At 35.7% G+C, this 15,805-nt stretch overlaps 1 protein-coding gene across 2 annotated transcripts in view; it reads right to left on the bottom strand.

The window, feature by feature from the left end:
- Nucleotides 1–14,897, bottom strand: part of LOC116178980 (reversion-inducing cysteine-rich protein with Kazal motifs-like) — a 61,306-nt gene extending 46,409 nt beyond the window's left edge. Inside the window, exons 1-2 of one of the 2 annotated variants that reach the window (XM_031498650.1) lie at nucleotides 14,695–14,897; nucleotides 2,065–2,117 (exon numbers count right to left, since the gene is read on the bottom strand). In XM_031498650.1, the coding sequence (XP_031354510.1) occupies nucleotides 2,065–2,112 (48 nt within the window). In that variant the 5' untranslated portion in view covers nucleotides 2,113–2,117; nucleotides 14,695–14,897. Of the gene's footprint in view, nucleotides 1–2,064; nucleotides 2,118–11,592; nucleotides 11,826–14,694 lie in introns of those variants that run through there. The other variant, XM_031498649.1, reaches the window with a different exon arrangement.
- Between the last annotated feature and the right edge of the window lie 908 nt (nucleotides 14,898–15,805).

The raw sequence follows: 15,805 nt of genomic DNA, 5'->3' as shown, positions 1-15,805 counted from the left end.
TGGAAATACAGGAGAAGCAGAGAATTTTTAGAGAGAGGGTGAAGAATGTAGTGGAAGAAAGTGTTAAATAAAATGAAGAAAGAATGAACAAGCATAATACCGTCATTAAAGAAGTGAAGAATAAATGGTCACGAAGAGTAACAAGAAGCACTACGCCAGCCAACATACTTCCCCAGAAGCCAAAGAAGTTTGATGGCAATATTCAGATCGTCCACCATCGAAAGCCTCGAAAATTATTTAGGAAATTTTAAATCTTGTGAACAAAACAAGTTGGCTTCTGCGAAGGAGACGGCAGAGGGAAATACCAAGGCCTGGTCAGAATTGAACAGGAATAAATGAGAAAACTGCCAGAAAGAAAATTTCATAAAGCAGTATTGCTCGGATGGGAAAATTAGACTCCGACTCGCCAAAGAGTTCTTTATTTTTTTATAAAGTTCAAATAGCATCAGAAAAAATAAAATCACAATCGGCAAATTTCGGTATTTCTAGCATATCTTCGGAAATAATCGAAATTTTCTTTAGTATCTTCTATTGTTTCCGAAATCCCCTTGATAGACATCCGTATCTTGTACACAGTGTATAATTATATATAAAAATATAGGTTGTGATATCTATGCAATCAAACAAAAAAGAATGCAAACAATTTACGTTGAGATATACAGGGTGTTTCATTTAAAAAAACTAACATTGGGTCAGATTCCAGAAACGGTGATCCAAAAAATGTGTTGGTTACGCCCCTGGATTCTACGTAGGTAAAGATTTTCACCATGTATCTCGGAAACAAAGGTAGATAGATTAATTCTGTTTGTAGTATTAAAAGTTTCACAAAAGTGAAAACCGCAGTCTCTACTTTAAAAACAGCTGAAATACAATGCAATATTTTACACGTTTTGAGTACAATATTTACTCTAATTTTTTACTGTGAATGTTGAGGAATAAATAAACGAGTTATGTTCCTGATAGTAATAGATGGGTAAGTTACAAGTACTGGGAGAACATAACAGACAGGAAACCATTGCTTCAATTATGAAAACTTTGTTAAATAAATCAACTCTTGCTTGCACTCCTGCTCTCCAGACAATTGGATCATATTTTTGTAAATATATGTGGCCTCAGGAAAAATACGAGCCAACCCTCTATTTTTTAGGCACGACACGAGTAGACATCAGCGAAAAGGAACTATTCATTGCATGGCATTTAGAAAATAGAATGTCCCTAATGTATGCATGACGGGTATGTCACGAATACAACACTTCAATAACAATGTGGTAACAAAGCGGTGATTCACAGATACATGAGCACAATAATCACGCAATTAGAGAAATCGACCTCACCCTTCTAAAAATTCCTATGAGGACAATTTAGGTACGTGCGTTTAACACTCCTTATTCTAATGCGAGGCGTCGCTTTCCATTCAAATAACTGTATGAAGAACTCCCCTGGCAATTTGCTGATCTCACATCCTCATCTCTTCCAGGTCAGATCAATGAGTGAGTGCTTCAGATTTGAAGCTATTTACAGTAAACCGTTTCCGTATGCATTTGAAAAACGCACAATCTAACCCAAGATAAGGGAAAAAAAGGAAAAGATTTGGCGACGCGTCAAGCACGACGTTGGCTAACCTCCAGGTATATTTCTAACTTTTAATTTAGAACAAAAAACGGCATTAATTCCAAGGGACTCTTCGGGAACGTGAAAAATAAAGACAGCTGCCTTTAACTAGAATTAAAATTATTGTACCGCCGCCGCACAAAACCAACATCAAAACGTTGTTCAGCATATTTATGGATTCGCTTTGATGATAGGAAAAAAGAGTGCGTGTTAAAGATATTAATTTGATAATCAACACCGCCGGAATAGCTCTTTAGATCTTTAGGCGAAATAATTCAGATTTCCACAATTGTGACAATTATTTTGAATTAAAAGTGCACATGGCAATGAACTGAAATGAGACCGCGCGATTATGTAACCGAGGACGAGCATCTGGAAATCCGGAACCAACCACAAATGTTTATCTGTTTATCTTTTTAATAAACTACGTTTCCGAATTAATGACGTTCTTACCTTTTCGCAGATTGTCTTGCAGTATCCTGTAGCTTGTGAACAGCACATACACTCTGCAACAAATGGTGAAATTACAATGGTCTTCTATACTTTGTCAAGAAGCTGGTTCACCATCATATCAAAATGCACAGTTTGGATTTAAAAAATCCATAATCACGTGTATCAAGTTACCCCCCTATTACTGTAAAATTTAAACAAATAACTAACCCAATATCCTTAAACTCAAGCTTCGAATTAAGATCAAAGAATCAACTAGAAGGTATGAAGAAAGCGTTCGCTACACTTGACAAAAAGGCAAGAGAGAGAAAGGCATCTGAAAACTAGTTCCGACTCTACCAACAAAAAGGTTTTTCTGTGGGGCCGTCGAAATTCGTATATCGTGTACAAAATACCTACGTACCCAAAATGTAGGTACTATAATAGTCATTCGCGCAGACTTTTCATCTTGTTTCTTTTGTTGAAATATGAGAGGAGGAGAGTGAAATTTATTTTTAAAAACGTTCATTACAAAAACAATCAAATTCAAATTCAAAGCCGAGTTGTCCTCTCTTAATCACACGCGAATAGCTGTAGGGATTTCATTGATTACAAGGAAAGAAAAAACTTTCCAGGATATGTACCCACTTCTCTTCGAATTTGCATTTAACAGTTTTACATTATAATAGTTTTCGACTTGGTTTTCGACCTGTTGGACCTGTTGGGGTGGGTTCTAGGTTTATTTCCGTGGTTTGAGTTCAGGAGCTCGCCATTGGCGGGGACAAGAACTGTCTCACTATATTTTTCGAGATCCATTCCATAACAGGTTTCATATAGCATAAAAATTCAAATATTCAGGAGTCACATTTGGCATTAATGCAAAATAAGATGGCGGCAAACACCGTATCCAATTTCAGCAAATATATTACGCTCCCACAGAAAACAAACAAAATCCTCGACTCATCGCACAAGCCGATCACAAAAATCGTAACTGAATTTTAAAAATCGTACTTGAATTTTGAAGCCACCCTACGTACACAAAATCTCCCAAATACCATAAATGACTTAAATTATCTAAACACCCTGTATATTAATCTCAAATGAAAGTCACCCACACCTATGGAAAATTCCTTTTTTTTAACTACCTACGCATCAAAAACTGCAATATACCCTAAATTGGATTAACACTCAGCACTAATCTTCAATCTGCCCCTAGCACATGATAAGTGTAACCCTTACTTCAAAACAGGATAAAAGTTAACTAGAGAACTCGCATTTGAATTCCTATAAACGTAATTGAAGCGACATTCTCAATGAAGGATTTACATTACAAAGGAAAAAGTAAAGGATACATTTATCTATATTTGCGAATCAAACACATACGACCAAAAGCTATCTACGTTCTGCCACCTTAGCTAAAACTTCGCCACGTTCTCTTTCTCGCTAAAGCTGAAAGCTAAACCACTCCCATTTACGCGCGACCAATAGCGAAGTTTCGTCCTTGTGCATTTTGAATTATGCACTATCCTTATCTGCCATCTTGAAAAAAATTAGCACATAGTGGAGACCTACTCATAGAGTCAGACAACACCCCTTATAGCTAAATAAATAGCACTATGGGAAAAAATACACTCTGTATACAGAAATCGTGATAAGTCTTCGGCTTTACTCGTTCTGCGCAGATGCCGCGAACAGGTATTTGTTGGGTATGAAGCTTGACAGAAAAGTTGGCATGGTTTTCTTGGTTTCAGCAATGTGCACGCGCACCGGCATTTCCAATGTGATGTTCTTTGTTTTGTTTTGAAAAGTATAATTATAGGTAGTAATCATTTTATTATTTCATTAATTCATCATTCTTTAAATTTCGTGTCACAATTTGTGTTTACATTTTGCATTAGATTTTGATAAGTGTCTATTGGAGCATGGCGTCCTCCGAGCTATTGTTTGAATCATATATTTTTGTTCATAATATACAGGCCTTTTACATTATTTTATTAAGAACTGATTTATGTAGTATGGTGTTGCTCCTGTATGTTTCTAATAACCATTTATACTGTGGAAAAAGTTCCAATTCTTCACCTTGTCTGATTCTTGCTCATTTCAAGCTCGCTGTCGGACGGTGCGTAAGCAATACGAGAAGGAGGGTCCTCTAATTAACATTTGTTCTGTTTAGTATGTGGGCTTGTTTGTATGATAATCGAGTTTACCTTGAACACTGCATTCTAGCCTGCACTTTTTCATGTTAAATTAATGGTAGCCCGTGCCAGAGCATACTCCATGCCATTTTGACGTTTTTCATATACATGCAATTTATCATTTTACAATTATTCACTAAATTCATCTCTAGATGTGTTCAATTAGTTTTTGTACTAAATTGATTTATATTATCTATGTTTTGTAGTCAGCTGTATCGCGTTTTATTAAATTTCTTTAACTGAATTTGACCTTTATTGTACGATTTGAGATGTTTATTTGTGTATCTCTTTGCATTTTGTTGCCCTATTTGATTTATTGCTGGTATCTGTGTGTGATTTTTCGGTTTGCATTTGCTCCGCGGGACGAAACCTCGTGTGTAACAAATTTCATTTTTCTTATTCTTTTCGGACGCATAAAACTCGCTTTATTGAATGCCATTCCCGATTGTGTCTCACGTCCCATTTTATTCGTGCCATCCAGGTGCAGCAGACTGATATGGTAGCTACACACCTACAGGTGTTCCTGTCAATTCTACTGTATCAGGTGACCTGTCAAATCTACCTGTCAAAACACCTCTTAATCCACATTTACCTACAGATTCACCGTCTATCTGAGTTGGCTAAAAATGTTTGAGAACTGAGCAATCTACCTTGAACAATTGACAGGTCGACCCAGGAATTCATGCACACTTACAAGTCTAGGGATGGAGTCCGGCAGGTGCCTATAGACATACTATAGACAGGTACACCTGCGATCTGTCAACTTTCACAACAAGAGTCAGGTCACTTGGTAGTTACGAAAACTGACAGTTTTTGCTCATCCACATTCCCAGATCGACTTGACAAGTCACCTGCGACGCGCCAGGTAGAATTGACAGGTGCACCTGTAAGTGTGTACCTGAAGCAGAAGCGGAATCGGAAACGTAAGTGTAAAAACAGCAATGTAAATTTAATTACGTAATTTATTTATCTACAAATCATTAATTTTTGAAATGGATTAATTTATAATAGTAATTATTATTTATCACTTACAATGTATAACATAACACGAGTAACTATCTCAAAACACCATTCGATTTAGTTTTAACGCCGGTCTTTCTCGAAAGTTCTCGAACGCCTCCGAACGCGCCCGAATGTTCAAGATCAAAACACATCATATTCCCCAGAAGGAATGCATCGCATTCGCCTTAGTTTCTTATCGCCGATGACCAATGTTTCATGAAACTTTGACGCCTGTCGGGATTTCTAGAATATTCGCTATTATAAGTTTGATAAAAACTAGAATAATTACGGTTGAGAAACCCCTCAAGACTCGCACCGTCCCGCTCGGCCAATCAAAGCGTACAGCGTGCCTTGCCATATTTGGAAAATTCCGGAATACTTCCGTTATAAAGTAGCGGAATCGGAGGCGGAAGCAGAAGTGAAAAATATGCTGAACTTCCGCACTTGCAGAAGCGGAAGCAGTGGTTTGTTGCATCACTACCCCAAAGTTGCCGACTGTAAGTATAGGGTAAGTCAAAATTGCAATGCCATGGACCCCTAACTTTTCTATCATTTCTAGAATTTAATTTATTGGAAAAAAAATATTGATACTTGAGGGGAATTTGAGACGAACTTGACGCAGAAGCAGAAGGTTAGGAGAACGTTATGGGCTAAAGTAAAAGAGAACTTTAGAAAATCTTTATAGAAAATTCAGTACCTTGATTAAAATACCATGAGACCTTAAGGAGAGACAAAAATGTAAGGGGGTGATGAGAGCTTGAGTGGAGAGCGTTAAGGAAATTTGTTAAAAAATGGAAGCAAACTTAGGGAGATTTGAAGAGAATTGTAGAGGAAGTGGAGGTGAATCTTAAGGAAAAGAGAGTTTAACATTTAAGTGGAAAACGGCAGAAGGTTGAGGTTAAAAAAATAATTTGAGAAGAACTGCAGCAGAACTTTATGGGAACTTACAGGAGATTTTCTGACTACTTGAACAAATGAAAAATACAAATAAAACGAAGAATTTCGTTGGAATTTCAGTGGAATTTAAGAAGCATTTAGGGGAGATGAGAAGAACTTGCGCTAAACATGAAAGGCACTTGAGAAAAATATTGGGGGAATTGAGCAAAGTTTGAGAGCAACATGAACAGAATATGATATCTTGAGAAAAAAAATTTTTGATTTGAATATCATCTTTGAATATATTGAACAACTTGATCACTCTAAAAATTGCTTTTCCGCTAGTGCAAATTGTTGGACACAAATTAATCCTAAATTTAATCACATTCGACACAACTTTATGTACCTATATCTCGATGACAATATGAATTTCACGTGCCTTCGCAGTAGGGGTCGATTACAGATCTTTAATCCCCAACCGGGCGGCAGTAAAAGTGGCACCTGAAACGAAGGACGAAATGAGCGTAGCATGCAAAACGATCTGTCAGTCTGTCAATCAGAACGAAATTAAGATATAATTGATTACGCGAGCACAAAAGCTGTAGGCTGAAAAAATGTGCCAGAAACGATAAGAAAGAATGTTATAGCACCGTGTAATGATTATTTAATGCAAATATTAAGCGAAGAACAAAAACAGGTTTCACAACACTTCAAATCAATCCAGATACGAAGCTTATGGCTTTTGGAAAGATGAACGAAGCGAAACGATTTAAAAAAATATCCACGGCCACTGAGGTATTTCACTCATTAGCATTATTTCATTGTCGTCCCGGTTGATCACACCCACATTTTAATTCAAGATAAACGTAAAATGTAATTAATTATTATGCACGCAGGAAAACAAAAGCAGCATAATGTATTCCGAATCTAAGCTAATGCGGTTCTGAATTATTAATCAGATCCGTTTACTCGATAACTGACCTCCACAGTTCGCTTAGAATCAATGAATTTTCGACTTTACATTCCGACCATGGGAAATTTGAAATATCCATCATAATTTTATATGACCATTTTTGACATATCTAAGATATTTGTATATTTTTGGAGTAATCGCACTTTTTCATAGCAAAACCCTAGCGATGGAGTTCGGAGGGCGATGTTATGAAACGACTAGCTTTTAACTTTGTTTTTTTGGATTATAATAGCTTTCCCGAATGTGACAATTTTAGACGATATATTAGTCTTCCACATAAAGAGTGGTCTCATTATTTGGCAGGATTTTGTTCATTTGGAGTCGTCGTTATTTGAGTTGTTGCGTCGTGTGTGATTTGCAGAATCGGGAGGAAGTCGAGTTAATTTACGGCCGTCAAGAAATCAGGTAGTTTATTGGTGGGAAAGGTTTACGTCACGGGATGGACGTCAATAAAGAAAAAGGTGAAGTAGTGAGAAGTTGGTTGTTTTGGAAGAACTGTCAGAGAATTCGCGTGAAACCGCGAGAGAATTTGCGTTGAACTGCGATAGAATTCGCATTGAACCGCGAGCGAAGCGATGTGCACCTGTAAATTAGCGCAGGGTGTTTTATATTTTGTATCTGAGATTTCGCGTTGTCTCGAGAGAAGCCAAGTTAACCCCCTGTAAATTACCGTGGGGTATATTTTGTTTGTAAAAAGAAAATTCGGGTGGCTTTTAAAAGTGAGACAGGGTTAAATTAACTACCTGTAAAATGAATTCAGGGTGACACCACAATAATGGAGCATGTATCACCTTCAGAGAATTTTGGGCTAATACGGTAGCGAAATTGAGCACATGTAAAACAAATCTGAATAGTTTTAAATGCGCAAATAAGTTTTGGTAGCCCTCAGTTTCTAAAAATTAGAAACTATTACGGTAAACACGAACAATCGCTGAAGTTTTAAACCCGCGAAATTAAATCCTATGACTTTGAAAGCTAGAAAAATGGACTTATTGAATTTCATGTTGTAATTCGTCGCATATTTTTTATACTACATCTACATTTGGCTGTCGGATCACTTAATTTTGAGTAACCGCATCTTGAACGAGTCATGTGCACCCATCTAGAGGAAAGCAATTTTTTATTGAATTTATTACTAGATAACGAGAATCCTCCAGCTTGGTTCAGTGCGAGGTTCAATGTATTATTACGAATGTGTAAACGGAATAGTAGCCCCTTGTATTATTTATCAAGGGAGAGCTAAGTTCGTAAGAAAAGTAGTTGCTTTAAATAATTTCGTAAAACCTCGGTACTTGAATTTTACTACGTAAAAAATCATTCTATATTATTGTTTCAAATGATTGTAGATAAATACAAAATTTGATTTTTTTAATATATGAGAATATTTTGAAATTCCGAAAGCTGTTGTTCTTTAGAAGATGAAGAGAAATTAATATTTTACGATTTCAGTTCTCTTCATTCCTAATAACCGAATTTAGTTTCCTGTGTTAATTCGAAACCAGCATTAAAAGGAAGTAACGTGGCCGTAGAGTGTAGTTTAGGTACATAGACGACAGACGCCCTCTGCGATTGGCACGAAATTCTAAGTGACAATTGTCATTACTGGACTATCGAATTTTGAAATTTCAACCCGGTCAATTAACTGAGTCTAATAAACAGTAGCTAATTAAATGAGTTGCAGTAAACCGCATCCGATTAAGTCGAATCTAGTCTCAAATGAAGCGCGTTTAATTAACTTAGATTTTGATATATGTCCAAGATTTTTGGGATAACCAGGGGCCGAGAGGTTAAATAAAGAAGTTTTAATTTTTTTGATTTCCCTCGTACTTACCTATCCCTTGGTCTAGGCTAAATAGCTCTAAAATAATTTATTTTCCAAAAAAATTAGTTACCGGGCGAAACCGGGTTTTTCAGGCAGGTGAAATGATTAAAAATTGGGAAAAAATAATTAAAACAGCTAAATTTTTCCGCGGGTGAAATCCCGGGGGTTGAAAGGGGTGGAAAGTGGTGTTTTGCAATTGTGGCAAAACTATTAATTTTAGACGAAAATGTTAAATATAAAAGTTATAGAGATTAAAAAATGATCTGCACTATTTTCACATAAACTCCAATTTTCCTAGAAAAACCGGAAAAACTGTTTTTTTCGTTTTTTATTCCTATTTTTGCGAAAAAATGTCGTAGGGGTTTGAAATTTGGAGGAAACATAGCTTGTTTTATGATAAAAAAGAAGATAATTTTTGGGCTCATAAAGTTAAACCGTTTCCAAGATCTCACGATTTCTGAAAAAAACCACCTCTTTTTCAAGGGGATGAAAAATCTTTTTTTCATCGTACAGAGGAAGAGGGCGCGGGTAGCAAAATTTTCGTAACGACTTACATTTTAATAATCAAAAATAAAAAACATTATTCTAATAGAAAAATTTTAAGAAAAGCGGCAAAAACGGTGCGAACAGTTTTAATCTTATATCGTTTTTGACAGTAGGTAAATAGCTTTTTTTGCAAATAAATTAACGTATGGGATCCGCGCTAATAAAAAGTTTTTGAAATCTGTCTTCTTTCTCGTCTTTAATGTTGCTAAAATATTTTGTTTTGTTTCCTAGTGCCCAACGGCCTTAATTAATCAATTTTATTATTTCGTTTTTCTGCATTTTTACCGCAATAAAAGCAATTCGAAGTAAAATCGAATTCTTTTGCTTCCTGAACAATTTGTTTTTATTCACTAACTCTTCTCCCTGCCTGTTTTACAGCTGATGGGATTAAGCTGGGCCTGTTGATCGTTAATTTACAGGAATTATGAATAAAATCCTCATAAAGTTTATTCCAGGTTTTAATTCTCAAATCATTTGCTTTGGCCGGTAAAACTAACGTTCTTGTTGCAGATTTTGCAAGTTTATCAACAGGCCCAACGCAATTGCATCAGCATAAAACAGGCAGGATGAAGAGTCAGTGAACAAAAACAAATTGTTAAGGAATCAGGAAGCAAGATAATTCGATTTTATTTCGAATTGCTTTTATTGCGGTAAAAATGCAGAAAAAAGAAATAATAAAGATGTTTTAACTAAAACAGTTGAATATAAGATAACAAAAGAGAATATTTAAGCAAACATTATAGAGAAGCAAGAAGGCAGACTTCAAAAAAATCTTTATTAACATCCAACATATTAATTTATCATGTCAAAAACCGTGTAGGTATATCTTAAAACTGTTTTTACAGTTTTTAGCGATTTTCTCGAATTTTTGCTATAGGAATAATACCTACTTTTTTTTTTGGTTTATTAAAATATAAGCCTTCCCAATAATTTTGCTACCTCGCGCACCTATGTACGATGAAAAAAAATAGATTATTCATCCCCTTGAAAAAGAGGTGTTTTTTTCAGAAATCGTGAGATCTTGGAAATGGTTCAACTTTATGGGCCCAAAAATTATCTTCTTTTTTATCATAAAACAAAGTATGTTTCCTCCAAATTTAAAACCCCTACGACATTTTTTCGCGAAAATAGGAAAGGAATAAAAAACCACAAAAAACAGTTTTTCCGATTTTTCTAGGAAAATCGATAGTTATGTGAAAACTGTGCAGATACAAAAGTTGCTCATTTTTTTAATCGCTATAACTTTTATATTTAACATTTTCGCCTAAAATTAATAAATGTACCTACGTATAAACGGTAACTATTTAGCATTCTATGCGATAATTCTCAATTTTTAGACTCTTCAGAGATAGACTTTAGAGATTTACAGTTGCTGAATATTATTAAAGCCCTCTTCCTCTGTGAGGATTTGAATTCATTGAGAACTCGATTGAGAGTGAAAAGTAATCCTACACACTCGAGTTATGGATACATTTCTTGAGTAGGTACTCATTCTCATAACTAGATTTCTTAGGAGAGCACTATTGAATAAGAATCACTCTTTATTCAATGCAGGCACTAATAATCAAATATATGCAGGGCACTATTAATATCAAAATCAGGCCTGTCCTCAACTGTTTTAATTTATCATGAAGACAGTTAAAAATTTAAAAAAATCACCCCAACATACAAAAAATATATATTGCAAAGCCATATTACTTTTTTGCTATGGTTTCTTTATTCTGGCTGTTTATTAACAAATTATTATACAATTATTATCTTTCTTGTGCCTCAAGTATTACTCAAATCGATTCTCTTTGGTACACGAACCAGCAGCGCACAGAAAGGATTGTTTATTCACGACGAACGATTAATAACAACGAGATAGGGTAATTAATGTGGTCTTTAATCAAAGCTCAATAATCTATAATTGGAATATTCTTTCCTAATATAATAATTACTTGTTTGTTAGAACAAATGTGAACAAGAGGAATTAATTGAATAAATTAAGACGGGCTGACAAGTGACTTTAATTAGTCGTTATTTATGGCATTGTTAATTAAACAAGAGTTGTTAAAACACGCCTTAATAATGTATTGGGTGTTTTGAAATTTTGGTATCACACATTTTTTTTTGTAATTAATGAGTTCGATCTATACCTTGTGCTAAAATCCGTACGGAATTGGCGGTAATAATTAACAAAAGAACATAAACAATGTTGTCACGTTTAACAGTTAATAACATTGTCACGGCTGACAGTTGACAAGCACGTGGGATAAGTGTCATGCAAACAACCGGCAGTCGCTCATCACCGCGTCCGAAGGCGCACTGACGTTACTTTCGGTTCGGCGCTTCCAAGACGGCGCGTTTGGATTGGGCAAGGTAAAGCAACAGACCGATGCCGAAAGTGGCTTCTTGAATAGAAGTTTATTCAAGCCAGATAATGCCATTGGCATGCCTCCTACTGTTTTAGTTTTCCCGCCAATGTGCTTTTAAAAAAAGGTCCTTTCATTGAAGCCCGCACTTTGAACTTCAACCCGTATACCCTCAGAACGCTTTCAGTCATAATCAAATGGGATTAGTCAAATTGTGAACATTAATTTTGGCCATCTCAAACACCCAAATCAAATATGCGATCACCTTCCTTGATTACCCCTAGCCTTCTTTCAAAACGGTAGGCGGTAATGTTTACTTGTGCTTCTCAAATGCATGCAGTGCATGCGAGTAGGTAAAAATCTTGCAATCTTCTTCAATTCACTTCATGATCATTCTAATTACCGCAATAAACGTTCATTTAAGAAAATTAAAGCCCTGGCGTTGCATATGTTATTTTTCTTAATAAATGTACAGTAATAAATGTCTCTTAATAAATCAAGTAAGATAATATGCAGCCACCAGGTTCATGAACGCAATTATAAAGGTCCTTTAAGTGATTAACATTTTAGGGTGAAAGTTAAAAGTGTAGATAATTTGGATTTTTGTCGGTGTAGCTGGTTTTTTTTTCATAAATTCTACTTATTACCTAAATGTTCATTCAGTCAATTTTGTTTTTACATTTTCGAGAAGAAGAAGAAGAAAATGCAAAATCATGGTGAATTGGGAGGCACTATCCAAAAAACCGTTCGTGAAGGTTACGTGACGTTAGGTTACAAAACGGTACCTATTAAATGTCGCAGATTCCAACGTTGAATGAGATACTTACTAAGAATGGATAAATTATATTGTTGTTTCAACGTATTTAATATGGCCTCGAATACGACATTACAACGCATCTTTAACATTAAATGTTTTTTGGGCGATCGGTCATTTCTGACTATTTACCATGGGTGTTTCCATGACAGTACGTAGAATTTGCCAGTTGCTATGATTACGACGACGCCAAAATTACTTACCGATCTAAAAACAGAACAGCAAAAATACTTACCGACGCCTTTTTAAAAATCAACAGTCTTACATTACATTTAATCTTTAATTATTATTAGGTACATTAAACGTAAAATTTGTGCCGTTGTTTCCTATAGCAAGACGCTCATAAAGTCCTAAAGGAAGTGCAAAGCTAGTAAACTACATCAGACACATGCACATTTTTATGAAATTATTAATTTCAATTTTGACATTTAAACTGGTTGCCTAGTGATGTACACCATACCACTTCGATCAATTCGATTTATTCTGCTCGTTAATTGCTTAGTGCATAGTTATATTGGTTGCATAATTTTAATTTCGATGGCGCAAAAAATGTTATAAGCACGTCGAACGTTAAGAGTCTTCTTTACCCAAGCGCAACTTTTTTACATTATAGTATATAGACGATTATAGTTGCAAGAGACAAGATGATATTTTTGCTTTGTCAACTCCTGTCTTAGTCCTTAACTAGTTCCTGCCGAGACTGAGCAGCGGCGCCACTTGTTACACTGAAATTGTTGATTTACCGCCCGCCAAGATACAGACTTTATTTACAAAAAATATGATTTCATTTTTTGGGGTAATGTTTAGAAGGAACTTATCTAAAAAACTGTCGGTTTACTTTTTCCATAAATCGTCTTGATCGCGAGTAAAAAAATGAAACAGATTAGCGCAATAATCGGCGCAAAACAGGTAATCTTTAAACAATCGATATTCAGTTGCTATACACTTTAAAAAAAAATAGTCCGAACATTTTGTAGATAAAGGCCTAAATTTATAAAATAGTTCCTTGAAAAAATTTTTATTTTAAAAACAACTAGAGTTTTTATGGCGGGCAGACTACGTTTCCTGTCGCTTGTCACTGTACCGGCCGCATCGTCACTTTACCGGCCGCATTTGTGACATTTGTAAATGTCTATAATGACTCCTGTCATCACTGACAGATTGACATTAATCAAAAGTTCTATATAAAAATTGAAATTTTATATTAAAATACGATTTGGGGTAAAATTTAATACAAAACTCGGAAATTAAAGTACTCGGCCCCAAAGGGGCCACGTTGATATTTCTTGGCCAGTAATGTGTCATTTTCCTGACTTTTATCTAAATAACACTTTTATAATTTCTGGATGGTAGAACACAAGAACATAACAAGGTTTCTTTATTAGATCTGAACTTATGAACGAACAAATTATACAATGTTATTATTTGTTTTGACATCACCAATGGATATATTTCTTGCAGACGTCTCAATCGCCCTTTGTGGGGTACCCTCTTCAGGATAAAAGGAGTTCCACTCCCCCCCCCCAACTCGTACTTTGATAAGAGGACAGAAAGAAGGGTAGTAGTTGGTAGAAAACGGTTCCATTCAGGGTAGAACATGTGTTTACCCCTCCCTCCCCTCCTATTTCCTAAAGTTATGCAAGTTTTACTTTCAAAAACAGCATCTCAGGAAATAATTCGTGGGGGGGGGGGGCTTTTTAGACAGCGAAATGTTATGGCCGTCTGGCACACCTTCAAGGTATAGGCTACCTACTGCAAAAAATACCAGGACTCTAGGACCACTCCCCTATAGAAGTAGTTCGAAACGGCAGAAGTGGGTCCGGACGGACGGACAAAACTCAAACAATACCACATTTTTTTAATTCTTAAAAAATGCGCTAAAAATGCAAATATGTGCGTGGTCTAAAGGGTTTCAATTTCGTTATACAGGGTGGCAAAGTTTGAATTTTTTTCTCGGATTTTGCGCGTTCTCTCGTATGTTCTGTGATAATTGTTTAAAATTGGATCATTGAATAATTGGATACTGTTTTATAGTGAAATGGACTGTAATTCTAAATTTTTTTTGCACTTACCCTTAGATGTAGTTTCTCCGCACAAAGGGATAAGGAAAAGGGACAAGATCACGGAATGACGTTAGGGTAAATGCAAGATTGAATTATCATGAAACTCCCAGTTCGTTATTCGCTTTTTTTAAATTTCACTGAGCGAATTTTCATTGCCTTTTACACGTACCAGAAATTTAAAATTGTATACCTAAATAAACGAAAACGACTTATTTGCGCGACGGACTTAATGCGAGTGCCGTTATCTACTCGACCCTGGCAGATTAGATGGGCAAAATAAATGTCATTATTATATTATATATATGCTTTGAAAACCAAACAGATACATCAATTATTTTTTAGAATCTGTACAATCGTTGAGTGAAGGATTTAACTCAATGCTACAATAAAGTATCAAAATAGTTGGTGGGGGTATACAGGGTGTTACATTTTCGTTGCCACCCTGTATAAAGAAAACGACGCCTTTTAGACGAGGCATATATTTGCATTTTTGTCTTGTTTTGACCAGTAGGTACTATCACCCCCCACATTTATTACCTAACGGCTTGTATAGAGGTTCATATTTAAAACAATTATTGCTAGCAGACCCGGCGAACTTCGTACCGCCTATCAAATCCCGCCAATTCCTATTTTTTGAAAAGCAAAGTTTTCCGAAGAGAACGCGTCTGCTATTTACATAAACAAATGAGTATTAGATGTCTATGGCTATTTACGAATATGACTTCCGTGTATGGATTTTATGCCCTTGGTCGGTCAGTCATTTTTGCACCCCTTCTTGTCTGCGGCGGGTTACGCCGCTTACGCCTAAAGCCGGTCCTGCCTGTTGTACAGCTACCTCGCATTTTACCTGCTTTGTATCCCAAACATAACTTATGCTTTTAACTTGTTTTTGCAATCAGTTATCATGTGGTGATCTTAGTGGTCCTTCATCGAATCGAATACTGCAATCTTAACTTAGGTACCCGTTGATGGTCTGTGACTTACCTAATACTTTTTGGCAACTCAGGAAAAATTACACGCAGCGAGTCATCACTAACTTATCTATCTCGAAATGTTTTGTGCGTAAGAAAACACACAAGACAAATGTAATATATTAGGTAGGTACCATACATACCGTGCG

Source organism: Photinus pyralis, unplaced genomic scaffold, assembly GCF_008802855.1.
Source record: "Photinus pyralis isolate 1611_PpyrPB1 unplaced genomic scaffold, Ppyr1.3 Ppyr1.4_LG8, whole genome shotgun sequence".
NCBI classification, from domain to species: Eukaryota; Metazoa; Arthropoda; class Insecta; order Coleoptera; family Lampyridae; genus Photinus; species Photinus pyralis.
Note: the sequence above shows the minus strand (reverse complement) of the source record. Positions and strands in the feature narration are given on the sequence as shown.